The sequence below is a fragment of the Gossypium hirsutum genome, chromosome D05 (assembly GCF_007990345.1).
Source record: "Gossypium hirsutum isolate 1008001.06 chromosome D05, Gossypium_hirsutum_v2.1, whole genome shotgun sequence".
Taxonomy (NCBI): domain Eukaryota; kingdom Viridiplantae; phylum Streptophyta; class Magnoliopsida; order Malvales; family Malvaceae; genus Gossypium; species Gossypium hirsutum.
Genome location: NC_053441.1, coordinates 491,793 through 510,603, shown reverse-complemented (window position 1 = coordinate 510,603; position 18,811 = coordinate 491,793). Strand labels below are relative to the sequence as shown.

The 18,811-nt window shown below is 32.5% G+C and overlaps 1 protein-coding gene across 1 annotated transcript; it reads right to left on the bottom strand.

Moving 5' to 3' along the window:
* Positions 1-9,001: 9,001 nt before the first annotated feature.
* Positions 9,002-11,494, bottom strand: LOC107907490 (AAA-ATPase At5g57480). Its single transcript, XM_016834886.2, has one exon. It carries the CDS (start codon positions 10,816-10,818, stop codon positions 9,274-9,276), a length of 1,545 nt encoding a protein of 514 aa, XP_016690375.1. The 5' UTR covers positions 10,819-11,494; the 3' UTR covers positions 9,002-9,273.
* Positions 11,495-18,811: the final 7,317 nt, after the last annotated feature.

Genomic DNA, 18,811 nt, shown 5'->3' with positions numbered 1-18,811 from the left:
CAAAGGCATAATCTTTACCGAGATTTTCAAGCGAATCCTAAACTTTTTTGATAATTTTGAAATGTAATTGTGATTGGGAAATGTGTTCAACAAGCCTCTTATATCGACCTTCGGATTAGGACAAAGACAATTTAATGCTAAACAACATGTTAATTGAAAGGTGATGTCAATTGTCACCTAACTTTAGGTACTTCAACCCATCACTAGACCTTACATATAATTATGGAAAAAGTATTTGGATTTTTTTTAAATGTGTACTTGCATTAAGAGATGGATTCTATTTTATTTTATTTACTCAAACAAAACAAGAAATTTAATTCTTGTATTTTAAATCAAAGCGCAAACTAGTCCTTTCAGTTAAATTTTTCATTCATTTCAACCGTTAAAAACTAACGTGACTAACAGAATAACAAGACAATTACACATGGCATGCCACATGTACTTCATAACAATGTACATGACCAATTTTAAGAGTGGAAATAGATGAAATTTTTAACAAAATAACCAATTTACTTTTTGATTTAACGTACGAATACTAATTTGTTCATTTTTTTAGTAATTAGGGCAAAATGTAATTTGACTCCTAATACAAGGACCTTTGTGAAATTTTTACTACATTTCGTTTCATGTTTTAATTTTTATTTATAATAATTTATTGAATGTGCCAAAAGAATATTTATCGGTTAGGTTGAAAATTCATGAAATTAGAAGTATAATTGTCAATCTTTATCAAAATATAGTGAAGAATTTGTCACATTTATCATTTTCGTTGAATTTTTATCTTAACATCATTCAACACCAAAATTTAATAGTAAGATTCAATGAAACTGAAATAGGGAAGTCAAATTGAACATTGAAGTAGCACATAATATTGGAAAATTCCTACTGCCTAATTCGTGTTTATTATATTAATATAATATTGAGAGACCACATTTTATGAAAAAGGTAAAAATGTGTTTTTCTGTTTATTGTGTATATCTTTCGTAAATTTTTGTGTGGTTTGAATTGAATGACATGGAATTCATTTATTGAGGACCAAAAACAAAGGAAAACAAGAGCTGCTGAAATAAAAGGGGCCCTTTCCTTTCGTAAGAACGTTGATGAAATTAATCAATCATGCATGGAAGTGGAAGCCAAGCATATCAACATAAAATGGATAGAGGATATATATATATTTATGGATAAATGTATCATGAAGGTCATTATAGTGGGACTAAATTATATTTTGCCTCCTTCACTCAAAAAATAGTTAAATTAGTCTCTATTTAGATCAAAAAGCAAACTAGTCATTTCTACAATTAGAAATTGGCGTGGTTAACGGAATGATCAAATAACTACAAGTGATGTGTTACGTGTACCTCATACTCACATGTATCGATCACTTTTTAGTAGTAGGAACATGTGAAATATTTAATAAAAAAACTAATTTGCTCTTTAATTCAATGTATAAAGAGTCATTTGCTCATTTTTTTAATAGAAGGGAACAAAAAATACAATCTAACTTATAGTACAGAACCTCTACCGTACTGTTATTTTATGATTCATTTTCACTTAAAATATGTCAAAAGACATAAAATACAACCAAAATGAGGTGCCCAAACTCAACCCAAAAGTAAAACCCTAATTACCGGTCGTGTAGGCTATAACCTTCAATTCATTAGAATAAAGATGATTACACTCAAACTACATACATGTATCACGGACCAAGACTTTTAACTCTAGAAATAAGTAAAATCATACCAAACTTTTAGATGCAAAAGAAATGATAAATAGTAAGAGTGAAAATAAAGTTCCAACAGAGCTAACTTGTTGAAAAGACAAATTAAAAGGGGTGTTGAAAAGTCAAAAAAATGGGAGGTGCAAGTGGCACCGAAAGAAAAAAATGGTAGGCAAGTTGTTTAAAGTTGAATGGGGTAATTGCAATTTTGGTCCCTAATTTTTTAGGCCATTTGCAAGTTAGTCCCTGAACCTCAACTATAAATAGGCCTAACCATTTCTCATTTACACTATCCCAACCAATCTTTCTCTCTTAGTTTTCTCTCTTCTCCCATTTGAGAATTCTTAAGGAATTCTATTTGTTTGTAATACTTTGAAGATAGTAAAGTTATCATCTGGTGTTAGTGCCCGAGGACGTAGGTATAATTTACCGAACCTCGTTAAAACTCTTGTGTTCTTTTTTGTCCTATTTTTCTTTCAATATTTGAGGGTATAATAGTAGTATTTAATTGTGCTATTAAATTACTATAGAAGGGATATTCTGTCTAAGGAAAGACTTGGTATTTAAGAGATCCATGTGATCCACCTCTCTTTCCTGGGAATTAAACTTTGTGTGATTTTTTAGTACAATAATTTACACGCTTCCGACCCTATTGGAACAACAAGTGGTATCAAGAGCCGAAGGTTAATCGTAGTATGCTCTGTGGTTGCAGTTTAAACTGATCTTCCACATCAGAAAAGATTTCCTTAGGTATAATGAAAGATTATGGAGAAAACGGTCGGTGTAGGAGCTTCAACATCGTCTATGTGGACAAGACCGACAATTACAAATGCAAGACTGGCCGTGGAGATCTTTGATGGCACAGGCCATTTTGGTATGTGGCAAAGTGAGGTTCTAGATGCCCTTTTTCACCAGGGTCTAGACATTGCCATTGATGAAGAGAAACCAGATGATGTACAGGAGAAAGATTGGAAGGCGATCAATCGGTTGGCATGTGGCACAATTCGATCATGCCTTTCTCGAGAGCAGAGGTATGCTTTTTCAAAGGAGACTTCTGCAAATAAGTTGTGGGTGGCACTTGAAGAAAATTTTTTGAAGAAAAACAGTCAAAATAAGCTCCACTTGAAGAAAAGACTGTTTCGCTTCACATACGTCCCAAGTACCACAATGAATGATCACATCACCAAATTTAATCAGTTAGTCACTAATTTGCTGAATATGGATGAGACATTCAAAGATGAAGATTTGGCTTTGATGCTGTTGGGGTCACTTCCTGAGGAGTTTGAGTTCCTAGAAACTACTCTACTTCATGGCAGGAGTGATATATCTCTGAGCGAAGTCTGTGCGGCCTTATACAGTTATGAACAGAGAAAGAAGGACAAACAGAAAAACTCAATCAGAGATACAGAAGCTTTAGTAGTCCGAGGTCGTTCATACACTCGGAAGAAAACTCAAAAAAGGAGATCAAAGTCAAAGTCCAGACTCGGGAAAGATGAATGTGCTTTTTGTCATGAGAAAGGCCACTGGAAGAAAAATTGTCCAAAGCTGAAGAATAAGGGAAAAGCTGCTGTAGATGCTTGTGTTGCTAAGCATGATACTAGTGACTCTGAACTATCACTGGTTGCATCATCATCGTCGTTCCATTAAGATGAGTGGATATTGGATTTGGGTTGTACCTATCATATGTCCCCTAACCGGGAGTGGTTCTCTGATTTAGTAGAACTAAATGGAGGAGTTGTTTATATGGGCAATGACAATGCCTGTAAAACTGTTGGGATAGGTTCAATCCAATTAAAGAATCAAGATGGATCAACCAGAGTTCTGACTGATGTTCGGTACGTGCCCAGTTTGAAGAAAAATCTCATCTCATTGGGAGCCTTGGAATCCAATGGTTCAGTTGTTACTATGAGAGATGGGATTTTGAAAGTGACATCTGGCGCACTTGTGATATTGAAGGGCATCAGGAAAAATAACTTGTATTACTACCAAGGTAGTACAGTTATTGGAGCAGTCGCTACAGCTTCCGGTAACAAAGAATTGGACTCAATGCAGTTGTGGCATATGAAGTTGGGACATGCCAGCGAAAAATCCTTGCAAATTCTGGCAAAGCAAGGATTGTTGAAAGGTGAAAAGGCTTACAAATTAAAATTTTGCGAGCATTGTGTTCTGGGAAAGCAAAAGAGAGTGAAATTCGGTACTGCTATCCATAATACAAAAGGTATTTTGGAATATGTTCACTCAGATGTGTGGGGGCCTTCCAAGACACCTTCATTGGGAGGAAAACACTACTTTGTTACTTTTGTTGATGACTTTTCCAGAAGAGTTTGGGTGTATACCATGAGAACTAAGGATGAAGTGCTTAGAGTTTTTCTTAAATGGAAAACTATGATCGAAAACCAGACTGGCAAGAAAATCAAGCGGCTTAGGACGGACAATGGAGGGGAATATAAAAGTGATCCGTTCTTTGATGTGTGCCAAGAGTATGGTATTGTTCGACACTTCACAGTTAGGGATACACCACAGCAGAATGGATTGGCAGAGCGTATGAATCGAACATTGCTTGAGAAAGTTCGATGTATGTTGTCCAATGCTGGGTTGGGCAAGCAATTTTGGGCTGAGGCTGTGACATACGATGGCCATCTTATTAATCGTTTGCCATCATCTGCATTAGAAAGAAAAACTCCTATGGAGGTATGGTCTGGAAAACCGGCTACAGATTATGATTCCTTACATGTGTTTGGAACCACTGCATATTACCATGTGAAGGAGTCAAAGTTAGATCCGAGGGCAAAGAAAGCTCTCTTTATGGGAATCACTTCTGGAGTGAAGGGATTTCGTCTTTGGTGCTTAAGCACAAAAAAAATGATCTGTAGCAGAGATGTTACCTTTGATGAATCTGCTACATTGAAAAAGGTAGCAGATAAAGATATTCAGACGACCAATACTCCACAGCAGGTGGAGTGTACTCCAAAACAGGTGGAGTTTGAGCAGATGGGGATTTGCCCAGTTAATAAGTCTAATTCTCCAGCCACAGTGGAGGAATTAGAGGTTGAAGAGGTTCTGACCCAAGAACCACTAAGTACACCAGAACCAGTTGCAGTTGCAAGGCCACGGAGAGAAATTTGTAAACCTGCTCGATTTACTGATATGGTGGCCTACGCCCTTCCCGTTGTTGATGATATTCCCCTTCCCGTTGTTGATGATATTCCTATCACTTATCAAGAAGCAATGCAAAGCTTAGAAAGTGATAAATGGAAAAGCGTCATGGATGAAGAAATGCAGTCTCTCCTGAAGAATAATACTTGGGAATTGGCGCAATTACCGAAAGGTAAAAGGGCAATCGGATGCAAGTGGGTATTCGCAAAGAAAGATGGATCTCCTAGCAAGAAGGATATTCGCTACAAGGCAAGATTGGTAGCTAAAGGCTACGCTCAGAAGGAGGGAATTGACTACAATGATGTATTTTCCCCTGTTGTGAAGCATTCCTCCATTAGAATTTTGTTGGCCTTGGTAGCACAGTTGAATTTGGAGCTAGCTCAACTTGATGTTAAGACGGCTTTCTTGCATGGTGAGTTAGAAGAGGAGATATATATGACTCAGCCCGAAGGATACGCAGATGCTGGTGGTAGAAATTGGGTTTGTAAGCTGAACAAATCGCTATATGGATTGAAGCAATCCCCGAGGCAGTGGTACAAGCGATTTGATAGCTTTATGAGAAGGCAGAAGTACACAAGAAGCAAATATGACAATTGTGTATATTTGCAGAAGCTGCATGACGGATCTTTCATTTATCTACTCTTGTATGTTGATGATATGTTAATCGCTTCAAAGAGCCAAAATGAGATAGATAAGCTGAAGGCTCAGTTGAATCAAGAGTTCGAGATGAAAGATCTAGGTGAGGCCAAGAAGATTCTCGGCATGGAGATAAGTAGAGATAGACCGAGAGGCAAGCTCTGTTTAAATCAGAAGCAATATCTGAAAAAGGTATTACAACGTTTTGGTGTAAATGAAAACACAAAACATGTAAGTACCCCACTTGCTTCTCATTTGAAACTTAGTGCTCAATTATCTCCGAAGACAGAAGATGAAAGAGAATATATGGCGAAAGTCCCATATGCTAATGCAGTTGGGAGTTTGATGTATGCGATGGTGTGTACGAGGCCTGACATTTCACAAGCTGTTGGAGTTGTGAGCAGGTATATGCATGATCCTGGAAAAGGACATTGGCAAGCTGTGAAATGGATTCTACGGTATCTTCGAAAAACCGTAGATGTTGGTTTAATTTTTGAACAGGATGAAGCACTTGGTCAGTTTGTAGTTGGATATGTTGATTCCGACTTTGCTGGTGATTTAGATAAACGTCGTTCAACTACGGGGTATCTGTTTACTCTTGCGAAAGCCCCAGTGAGTTGGAAGTCTACCTTACAGTCTACAGTAGCTGTGTCTACTACAGAGGCAGAATATATGGCAGTTACAGAAGCTGTTAAGGAGGCTATTTGGCTTAATGGATTATTGAAAGACTTGGGAGATGTTCAAAGTCACATAAGTTTATATTGTGACAGTCAGAGCGCTATTCATTTTGCGAAAAATCAAGTCTATCATTCAAGAACCAAGCATATCGACGTAATATATCACTTTGTACGGGAAGTCTTTGAAAAAGGAAAAATTCTACTTCAGAAGATTCCGACAGTAGATAATCCCGCAGATATGATGGCCAAGGTGGTAACAACAATCAAGTTTAATCATTATTTGAACTTGATTAACATCCTGAGAATTTGAGCACCTTTAGGTGTATGGCGCTCGAGAGCGCATTTGGAGGCACTACAAAAGATAGCTTTATCGAATTTGGGGAGTTGAAGGAAGTATGTGAAGATGTGATTATCCTAATCAAATCTTCAAGGTGGAGATTGTTGAAAAGACAAATTAAAAGGGGTGTTGAAAAGTCAAAAAAATGGGAGGTGCAAGTGGCACCGAAAGAAAAAATGGTAGGCAAGTTGTTTAAAGTTGAATGGGATAATTGCAATTTTGGTCCCTAATTTTTTAGGCCATTTGCAAGTTAGTCCCTGAACCTCAACTATAAATAGGCCTAACCATATCTCATTTACACTATCCCAACCAATCTTTCTCTCTTAGTTTTCTCTCTTCTCCCATTTGAGAATTCTTAAGGAATTCTATTTGTTTGTAATACTTTGAAGATAGTAAAGTTATCATCTGGTGTTAGTGCCCGGGGACGTAGGTATAATTTACCGAACCTCGTTAAAACTCTTGTGTTCTTTTTTGTCCTATTTTTCTTTCAATATTTGAGGGTATAATAGTAGTATTTAATTGTGCTATTAAATTACTATAGAAGGGATATTCTGTCTAAGAAAAGACTTGGTATTTAAGAGATCCATGTGATCCACCTCTCTTTCCTGGGAATTGAACTTTGTGTGATTTTTTAGTACAATAAATTACACGCTTCCGACTCTATTGGAACAACATAACTATATCCAAGTTGAGACAAGTATGACGTTTTCATATTAATGAAATGATAGGCAGAAATGGAATGAAGGGATAGCAAATCAAGATGAAGCAAACAGATGTGGAACAGAATCATTTCATTGGTACGGTTTTGTTTCCTTTGTAACAAAAGAGATGTGAGCGTCAGTCAACTTCGACTATAAAAGGCGGCAATTACACTTCACCCTTTTTTTCTTTTTCTTTTTCTTTTCCTTTGGTTTTCAACCATATCCATTCCCGATTTATTACTTGCATTACTTTATACCTCAAATATCATTTTTATAATGCAACACACACACACACACACAGTAGCATCTAATCAGTTCCTACATATAATAATTGTGTACATGACTCAACAATTATCACTCACAAATTTATATATCTATATTGTCACTGTTCCTATGTTTGTATGCATAACGGCTGGATTAAGATCTGATCCAATTAGTTTCTTATCAACTGTTTTTTAATATATCCCATCATTATCATTCACATGTGTAATTTTTGTTTTTATATCTATCATCAACTCAAGTACTTTTTATACTAATATGGACTCTGCTATTTTGGGTTTTTTCTGTTTTTGCTTATTAATGAATAAATAAATTAGTATTTGTATATTAGATTAAATAGTAAATTAATCATTTTTTAAAAAAATTTATCTATTTTTACTGCTAAAAGTTAACATTTTTAATAAAAAAATGGATTTACTCTTTATCCAAGACATAGGGACTAATTTGTAAAATATAATGTAAAGAATCTATGTTTTACCTAAAAAAACAAAAATTCCAGGAATATAATTGTAAAGCAGGTAGGGCTTTGACAGCGGGCAGTGCCCATGGGTTTACAACTCAAAATTCAGCTACTAATTTAATTAGGAAGTGAGAAAAAAGGTCAACTTATGCTCGTTAACTTTCTAGTTGCTTTTTGCTTTGTATCTTACACAAATCCCTTGCTTTTCTCAACACAAATATTTGGTTGTTTCACCATTTGTTTTGCCCAAATTATCCCTACAAGCAAAACTACTCTAATCCCTATCCATTAACCTTGTATCTATTGTATTAACAGTTTGATTACATTTTATTCCTTTTATTAATCTCCATTTGTAAGATCAAATAATGACATATCATGTTGACTTTCAATGACCAAAATTTAACCATATAAATAAATATAATTTTTAATAAAATTATGAATACATGAATCTCTATGATACTTTTACCAAAATTACCAAACTCAAACGAAGCAACAGGGAGTTGAAACCTTGTCTTTCCCACTTTTGTATTGATGAATTGAAAAGGAAAGGGGCGACACAACTACAGAATTTAACGAAATGATTTGGTATTACATTATCGCTAGGCATTAAAGCTTAGAAGAAAGATTATGAGATCCATAACATTTCACATAACATTTGGCTTAATTATTTCAATAAACATCCAAGAAACTACTTGAAAATTTCAAGTCCCCTCCCCCCAATCAATGAATGAACGGCTCAAGTTCAGTTTGGTACTTACTTTATAGGCAATGATAAGGCCGAAAGGTCCCCCATCCTAAGTCTAGCTGTTTTCTCTCTGCCCATGTGGCATGCGCTGTCCAATTGCATAAAACACCTACAAAGTTGGAACGTTTGGCAGAAAACTGAATGGTTATTTCATTATTTGTGTACCATTCCTTTCCCCTAAGAAGATTTTGCGATGGAAGCATGTGGGTGTGAGGATATGCAAAAGCAAAATCCCCCCACATGGCCAACCATACCCACATACATACCAATATCTTATCTTGGCTTCATATGAGTATATTAATATATAGTGACTAATTTTATTATTAAAACTACAAAATAAGATAGGTGACCAAACATGAGTAAAATGACGAATACCCCAATCATTTTCCTAACCCATTGTTTTTTCTCCTCATCCCATCCCCAAGTTTTTTACCAACAAAATTTGAAACATCCTTTCCTGGTTAGTCCAAAGTTCATCAAAGACATTTTGCTTTTTTTACACGTTTAATCTTTTTCTCAAGAAAAATTAAAAAAGAACCAAAGGAGCCTTTTTTGATTTATGCTATCATTTCATCTTCTCTTCGTCTTCCTCTTCTTGTTTCTTGCAAGGCTCTTCAAATTCAGACCCTTCATTAGGAGGACTCTCTAAAGCCCTTTTCTCTTGTTCTTCATCTTCCATAATATCTTCTGAATTTTTCTCCCTCAGAATCCCATTTTGCAACAAGTTCCTGTTTGCTCTTGTCTTCAAGGCTTCCAGCAATTCACTGACAGCTTTTGGATTACAACGCCGGTTCTTGATCAAAACTTCACTAATATCAGCTGGGGTCATCTCTGCTTTATCAACTACCTCAGCAAGTTGTTTTAAAACATCAGCATCCAAATCACTTTCATCGTAACCCAGATAATTCTTCATCAGTATCATCAATGCGGGATATGAACAGTAGCTCATGAAAATATGCATATCCATCCTCCCACATCGGAGCAATGCAGAGTCGAGCTTCTCAATGTGGTTGGTTGTAAACACAAAAATCCTTTCACTCCCACAACAAGACCATAACCCATCAGTGAAATTCAATAGCCCCGAAAGGGTAATGGAATTTCCACCATCTTCACCAGGGCCTGGAACTGACCCACATCTCATTTCAGGGTCATAGTAATTCCTTGGGCTTGTATTGTTGTTGTTATTCTTCTTCCTGTTAGTCAAATTAATGGAACAATCAATATCTTCAATCACAATAATCGACTTGGAACTTGTTTTCATCAACAGCTTCCTCAGCTCAGAATTGTTATGAACCTCAGTTAATTCAAGGTCATAGATATCATAACTTAAGTAATTAGCCATGGCTGCAATCATACTGGATTTCCCTGTCCCTGGAGGACCGTATAGCAAATAACCTCTTTTCCAGGCTCTACCAGTCTTCTGATAAAAAGATTGACCATTGGCGAAATCCTTAAGATCCTCCATAATCTCTCGCTTTTTTACAGGATCCATAGCCAATGTATCAAAGGTGCTTGGATGCTTAAATGGAACCGACTCCCAAGGATGTCCCCTGGAATCCAAAGACCCGCCTCGAGAATTGGTGTACAACAGCCTGTCTTGATTCTTCCGTCGGATTTCATTAGCCTTTTCCATTACGTAATCCAGGTAAGAATCAAGGATCAAGGACTTGTCCCTCTTCCTGATTCGCAGTGTGAAGCCTCGTTTCTCTTCCGGCAAGGGTCGCCAAGAGAAGGTTTGGGCTTGCCTTTGAGTCACAACGTGTTCCCAAACCACACTGACACCATTAAACGTATCGATGATGCAGTCATTGTTGGAAAGACCAAATGTAATAGCGCTTGAATTAAGAGCGCGAGTGAGACTCAATCGACTACCGTTGGTGGAAACAGAGGAACTCAGGTAAAGTTGAACGGCGTTGTAAAGCTCGTTGGTGTTGACGCCGTCGATCTCGGTGATGTCAAAATAGCAGTAAGAAGAGAACAAATTGAAGACACGGTTAGATACTTTGAGACAAGCAAAACGGAGTTCGGGTGGGAAAATGACTTGGAGGAGGCTTTGACAAAAAGCCAAAACCCCTAGTAATGAAGCAAGAGAAGTCCAATACTCTTTCATGGTGGAAAAAAAAAAGAAAGAGATTATGAAGAGAAAAAGGAAGGGTATTGCTTAATTTATAGCCTAAGAAAACTAAAAGCGGTGGAAGCTTATAGGAAGTGCGATGAAACTGGAAACTTAGAGAGATGGGGCAGAGGAATAAGAAGCAAAAGGGGAAACAAAAGAGCTCAAAAAAGGGGTGTGCTTGAAATGGCTGGTAGAGGCCGGGAGGGGGATATATAATAAGTGTAAGCGAAAACAACAAGGTGGTGAGGAAAAAACAAAAAAGAGTTTTGGAGGTATGAGTTAAAATGGGACCCCCTCTCTCTCTCTCTCTCTCGTGGGGTTTTGGCTTTTTGAGTGACCTACAAGTTACACAGGAGGTTTTGTTTTGTTTTGTTTTGTTTTGTTTTGTTGGGTTACCTACTTATTTTTTCTCATTATATTATGATGAAAGAATTTGAAGTTTTGAACCAAGTTGGGTTTTGCTTTAGCTGCTGCTACAACTACCATCAAGTACTGCCTTACTGGGGGATCGTGAAATAAGTTCTGTGGGTTGAGACAGTGAATAAGGTTAAATATGATTCACTGCCTACAAGCAGATAACAAGAAATACCCACTTGAGGAACTTTATATACTCTCTCTTAAACCCTTTACGTTACTTTTTTTTTCCTTTAAATAAAATAATAGGTGTTTGAGATATGTGCATGTGATTTGCCAGGACGTTTCTAAATCCAATAATCAACACATCACTGATCAGATAAACAGTAAACCACTCAAAAAGTTATCTATTTTTTATTTCTATTTTTTTGTCGTTGGATATTCAGGATTAAATTTATCTTCAGGTATTTAAATTATTATTATTTACTACAAATATCTATTATCGTAACTGATTTTCTTTTTACAAATATAACCGAATTCGTTATTTAAATTCTCCACTGTAACGGGGGATTTAAATATTTAAATATTTAATTTATAATTTATAATTTATGTTTGACTGGCTGCAATATTTAATAAATAAGTTATTTTATTTAATTTAAAACAGATAAAGATAATAAATACTTTCGATTCAATTTACCAAATCCTAGCAGATTTTGTTACCAAATGTATTATATTAAATAACTTGCTTTCCAAATATAAACAGCGAATAATAAATTTTTTTAAATATGACCTAAAAATCACTCCTTAATAAAACTCATGATAATAACGTAATCGATAATGGAATCCACTTACCTTAATGTTAGCATGCCAAGTATATTATATATTATATATTATGATTACATTCATGATATAAATAAAATATGATCTAATAATATTTTTTTAAAATTTATATATAAATATCAAATTATACTTTGAAGGTAATAGTATTGGTTTAAATCTTGTAATAAATAAATTTGTTTAATTATTTTTACTTCTCAAAATTAAAATATTTTTTTAATCTTTTTTAGTTGCTAGTAATTCCTAAATATCATTCATTAGATTCCTTGACAAGCTCTCAAAAATAAAAAGTTTAGAAACAATATTTCCGAAACCATTATTTATTAAATTAAGACTTTTTTAAATTTTAAATAGATTAAACTATTTTATTTACAGTATGCCGAAATTTGGTATCATTTGTTTAGTTTTTATATTTCATGGGATGAACAAGTTAATGAGATCCTGTATTGTAGGGACATTATTATATTGATTCTTTAGTTTATAATAATCAAATCATATAAAAACTTTTAAAAAGTTAATATTTTTCAAAGCTTTCAAAAAATAATCTTATATTTTTTAACCATAAATATTAAATATAATAAAATTAAATTAAATCGTCTAATAATAAAAATGTAATTTGATCTGATCTTAAAAGAATCTGCTAAATACATTTGCCTTTCATAAAAATCATTGCAATATACTATAGGAAAGAAAAGCATATTAATTTTTTTTATAAATACAATTTTTTTTTTTGTTAGAGCTAAGTCATTCATATCTTAATAAAAATATCGATAACTCTAATATCTTAGAGTTAGTTGTTTATTATTTTAATATGATTTTAAGATTTTTAGTTTATTTTATCATTTATTTTTGTTACTTTTTAGATTTTTATTTCATTGATGTTTTAATTTAATTATATATTTATAGTATTAAATCGGAAAAAATTTTAATTTGTTATTATCCAACGTAAGTCCAACAAAGCATAGGAAAGAAGAGCTTGACATTAGTAGATTTTCATTCCAATGAAAATTGTCTCTACCCCAGTAAACATAAACAGACAACTTTTCGCGCTCCAATGAAAAAATTTTCCTTTGGAGCAATGCAGATGCCTAATAATTTTTAAAAAGTCACAATTTTTAGGGTTATAAAAGAGCAAATAAGCAAACAAGAAAGGGGATAGAAGAGAAAAAAAGAGAGGAAGAATTGCTTAAGCTTTCACGCATTAAGAATCGACGAATTTCAACGAGAATAAATTTCTCCATTATTGTGGCTTATTGTTTCCTTTTATTCCGACTAGTTGTTTTAGTTTCAATGTGTTTTCCAAAGTTCATAGACTCTTAGTCTTTATAAGTTGGGTCAATTCACAATTTATAATTACAATACTTAAAATTAGGTATAACCCCTCTCTAGCCATTGAATGAGAAGACAATGCGATTTAAGACACTCGATTGTTTTAGTTTCAATGTGTTTTCCAAAGTTCATAGACTCTTAGTCTTTATAAGTTGGGTCAATTCACAACTTGTAATTACAATACCTAGAATTAGGTATAACCTCTCTCTAGCCATTGAATGAGAAGATAATGTGATTTAAGACACTCGAACTTACATTCTCCTGCATCGACAACAATACTGATGCTAACTAAGTTAAGACTCAATCAACATATAAGATAAATACTTTATACTATTTAGAACTATAAATATACTTACATTTACAATTTTCTGTCATCAAATATCATACACTAATTATATTTTCTTTTCGAAGCAATCTTTACATAGATGTGTATATAGGTTCCCATGCGTCCATGGATGCTACCGATTGGAAAGAAGAAGCAAGTATAAAAACTAATTTGTCAAAAGTTGTCGAATTCTAAAAATAATACGAAGAAAAGAAAATCAAAGAGAAATTGCAAAAAGAAATAATCAAAGTTAATCGGCTAGTTGGGAAAAAAAAGACTACTCTAAAACTGAAAATTGTAAAAAAAAAGAAAAAAGTTATTAAGGTGTAAGATGGTATATGAATAAGGGATATTATTTTATACATTAGTGGAGGAGTTATTTTAATTTCATGAGAGGACTTAAAAAAATATCATTTGTCCTTAATTGATATTCTAAACAATAGAAACTAATTAAATAAGACAAGTAACGGTATCTTAAACCCGCTTGTGGAGTTAAAAAAGTTTAAAACTAATGTATCAAATAATAATTCTATTAATAAATGAGTTAATATTTTTTTAATTTCACTAACAATCTTAAAAAATTACTATGCGTGTCTTTTTTAAATATTTATCTAAAATTTTACTAACAATTAACCTCCTCACTGTTCTCGTGGAATCTAAAAACTCTACTAATAGTATATCAAATATTTTCTCTTAATAAATAACATTTATATTTTATTTCATAATAAACACATGATAAGAAGAGTAACATATATGACAAAATTGGATACTAAAAAATATATATGACAAATTTAAATAACTATTTATTTTTTTATATTTTCCGTATGTGGTACATATTTATCGTTTATGTTCATGATTGCTCCTTTAAAAAAATGTAATCTTGAATATTAAAATCAAACAACCCAAATAATTTAATGTGGTAATATTTATCATTCATCTATTAATTTAAAATTTATGCTACGATTAATTGGACTTTTATTTTTTTCCACGTATTTTAATCACTAGTTAGCTATAAGCTAATAACAATGAGTAGATTTTAACGGCTCACTCAATTTATCTGTAATAAAGAGAAAGAAAATTTAAATTTTTGCTTATTTTAAAAAGATGTTGGTTTTTGCAAAAAAAAGTTTATTTATATGTCTAATTGAATGTTTAAATTTATATTAATTATTTTAAAATGTATATTAAATAATTATTTTACTCCTACAATTACATTAGTAACCAAATCTAACATTAAAATAATACTCCTACTTTAAATCAAGCAAACATTTCCAACAAGTATATTTTTGAGTTATTTGGATTTGAGAAAGCCGCTAACAATTCACAGCCTTGTACAGTATATAATAATGTTTCTTGGGATTTTACAGCCTTATAAATGTTTTCCTTTTCGGAAATACAACCTCAGAAGGCTAGGGGCTTTAAAACATGGGTTTTAATTTATTATCCTAACTTAATACCCTTTCTCCAGCAGGTGTCTTAGTGGTAATGGCTTTCAAATTGCATGTACACGTATAATGTAGGGTTTGTTATGATGGACAATGTGCAGCGCAGGAAAAGGCCTCTGCCTTCTTAGCCTGTCAATAACGTCGTCCGAGGGTCTGTCACCTACCTACCTTTTTTTATTAATATTTTACTTAATTTTTATTTGATAAACTAAGCTAATAATGGTTCATCTAGTAATATTTGTTATTTAATTATGGAAAACAATATTAATTCTTCAATTTTAGGTTTGTCTCACTTTTAAAATTAACATAATAAAAAATTAATTTTTATTATTTATAAATTATGCCAACTTAATTTTATTCTAAAAATAATAATTATCAACATTTATATAATATATAATTTGGAAGCACTTAAAAATTTAAGATAATAATATTTATATTTTTCTCGTATTCTTAAAAAATTACTCTTTAATGTCACAATAAAAAGCAAAAATATAAAAAACAAAGATTAAATTGCACAATTTGTATACGTCAAGGGTTAAATTAATTAGAATCAATATTAAATTGAAATAATTTATAAATATTGAAAGTTAAAGTTGTTATTATCTAAAACTTAAAAACTATTTTAAAAAATAAAATTAAATAGTTAAGTGATCATTTTGTAACTTTTTCATAATTAAATTATTAAAAAAATTATTAATAATTAAATAATTATTTTATAATTTTTCATAGTTAAATGATAAAAATAGTAATAATTGAATGACTACCGAGGTAAATTACCCTTTTCATTTTTAGTATTCTGAATTAATTAAGATTGGTAATATCATGACATTATCCAGTGCAGTGTCCATACAGATAATCAAAGCAGAAGCAACTGCTAATTAAAACAGCCCTACGTGCTTTTCAGTTTCACCTTGCGTGTGTGCCCTCACAAATCCTGCAGTGGATTTCCCCTTGTTGTGTTGTTTAATTAATAAGTTGCATCATATCCATCATCCCCATTAAGATACCCTCCACTCTGCTCGTCTCAATAGCCCTTTTCAAAGCTCCCTCCTTCGGCTAACTTGGAATAAATAAATAAAAACCCAAAGACCTTTCTACATCTGTTATTTCAATCCACTCCCACTCAGTACACTTGTTACTTCACTTTTGATGAAGTTTTTGTGATAAAAGTTAGATTCTATTTTATTTATTTTATTAAAAAATAGTTAGTTTGTTAGTTTCTATACTTAAATTAAAGAATAAATTAGTGATTCTATTAAAAATTTCACTTATTTAACTGTTAAATATTGATTTTTATATTTTTGGATAAGGTATACGTGGTTGTGGCTATTTCAGTTGGAAATTATTTTTTAGGGAGTCAAAATTAAGTTTGAAATGTTTTATGAAAATTAAAATATAATTTTATAATTGTTTTAATTTGTATATTATATTTTTAAAAATATTAAATTTAAATTTTATCTTTTAGAGGGTCAATGTATAATTTAATTATTTATTAACTTATAATTTTATTAAATGTAAATGGAAAAATATTATATTCTCATTTTAAGAGAGCAATAGCACCCAACATTGCCAACCTCCCTCAATACAATCCTTGGAAATAGATAAAAAAATTAACAGAAGTAATAAATTATTTTTTGATACAATAAATTATTTATTTATTTTTAAATAAAAGGAGTAAGATGTAGAAGATATTTTCGTAGTAATTTTATCCAAATTAAGTACTAATGAAGAGATTTTGTATCTAGGAAAAAGCATAGGTTGAGGTAGGTTACTGTAGTAACCTGCAAAGATTAATTACTTAGGGTAGGTCTGTATGGGCGATTGAATGCGGTGCGTTTAGCTTATTTTTTATCTCACACTACAATATTTAATTTCACTGTTACTATTATTTTTATACTAATTATAAATAAACGCACTACCTATCTAAATTCCTATCTAAATTCTAGCCTAATGTAAATAATCGAAGTTTATAATGTTATGGTAGTAGCAGGCAGTAGGAGTACTTAAAAATGGAAGCCAGCCTGCAAAACTGCAAAGTGGGAAAAATAGTAGCTTTGCAGGAAGAGTGAAGTCACAAGCGAGTACTGAGCTGAAGAATAGTACCTTGAGACAGCTATACTAGACACACAAAGATATTCTATTGACATGTGTATATAGAGTTAAAAGAACAGACGAGATACGGTGCAAATGGTGGTCAGTGGGTTTTGGGTTTTGTTTTCTTTTGTTTTGGTATGGACAGGTGTCAGTCTGGCGAACAGACAGAGCAAGGACAGAAGAGAGGGCCTTATATGAAAAGGTAAAACGTGTAATTAGTTTCTTACTCTTTAAAAATTTAAAATTTAATCGTTATACTTTTAATTTTTTAAATTATTATATTTTAAATTTTAGGTCTAATTGTTAATGTTATTAATTTTATTAATTTAACATTTTAAAATAAAAAATTTTACTACATAACCATGTAACTAAAGAAATAAATTGTAATGAACTTGATTTTAATAAAATAATTTTAACAATTTAATTATAATTTTAAAATATGAAAAATAAAAATACTTAAACATGTAGAAAGTCCTTGAATTTTTGCAAAAAAAAACCAATTAAGTCATTGTATTATTTTTATTAAATTAGATATTTAAGCTGTTAAAATTTATCAAAAAAATCCTTTAACTGTTAACTTTAATGGTTAATGGTCCTCATTAGAGGTGTTCATGGGCCGGGCAGCCCGGCCCGGTCCAATGGCCCGCCCGAAATATGGGAGGATTTGGGTAAAAATATAGGCCCAAAATATGGGCTTTGGCAAAAAAATGAGGCCCGTTTAAAAAACGGGCAGAGCCTCGGTCATCACTTTTTTGGCCCAGGCCCGGCCCTACCCGGCCCGAATATAATAAATATTTTTTTTATTTTTTTATTTTTAAAAATATTTTAAAATACTTTTTTATTTTTAAATTTTTTTGGTGTTTATTAAAAAAATAGGCCGGGCCGGGCCCGGGCTTAGGAATTTTTCCCCGGGCCGGGCATGGACAAATTTGCAGGCCATATTTTGGGCCGGGGCCTGGGCCTATGACTCGGGCCAACTTTTTATGGGCCCGGCCCAAACCCGACCTGACCCATGAACACCTCTAGTCCTCATCTTTTTCAGTTATTTTCACCACATGTCACATTACGTGGCAGAAAAAAGATAAAAATATTAAATTCAGTAAAAAAATTGCAAGAATATAGAAAAGTATGAAAATGTATTGAGAATTAAAAAATTATAAAGAAATAGAAATTTTATTAAGAATATAGAATTTTTTTAAAATCATAAAAATTATAAAATTTAATCTCTGCCAGAGGACTGTTGAGTCACCTCCTTTTTTCACCATAACAATATACCTGGCAGCTCTATTTTGCAATGGCAACACCAATACAACATTATCAAATCCCTTGCTTCTCTCATTCTTTATCTTCATGAGGAATGGGATGAGCAAGTCATCCATAGGAACTTTACCTCTTCTTTGTCACATGAGGAGAGGCAAGTTCCAGCATTTGTTTTCCACAACAATATTCGTTTATTACTTTTCTATATTTTATAATATATATTATGATTTTAATATTTTTATAACTTTTTATCTATTTGTCACAACTACAACATGACACGTGATGAAGATAACTCAATAAAACTGGAGGTTATTAATTTTAAAGAGTCTTTTCAATGAATTTT

Excerpts from the sequence above, each read along its gene's own strand:
- LOC107907490 (XM_016834886.2), bottom strand. The coding sequence starts at position 10,818 with ATGAAAGAGTATTGGACTTCTCTTGCTTCATTACTAGGGGTTTTGGCT.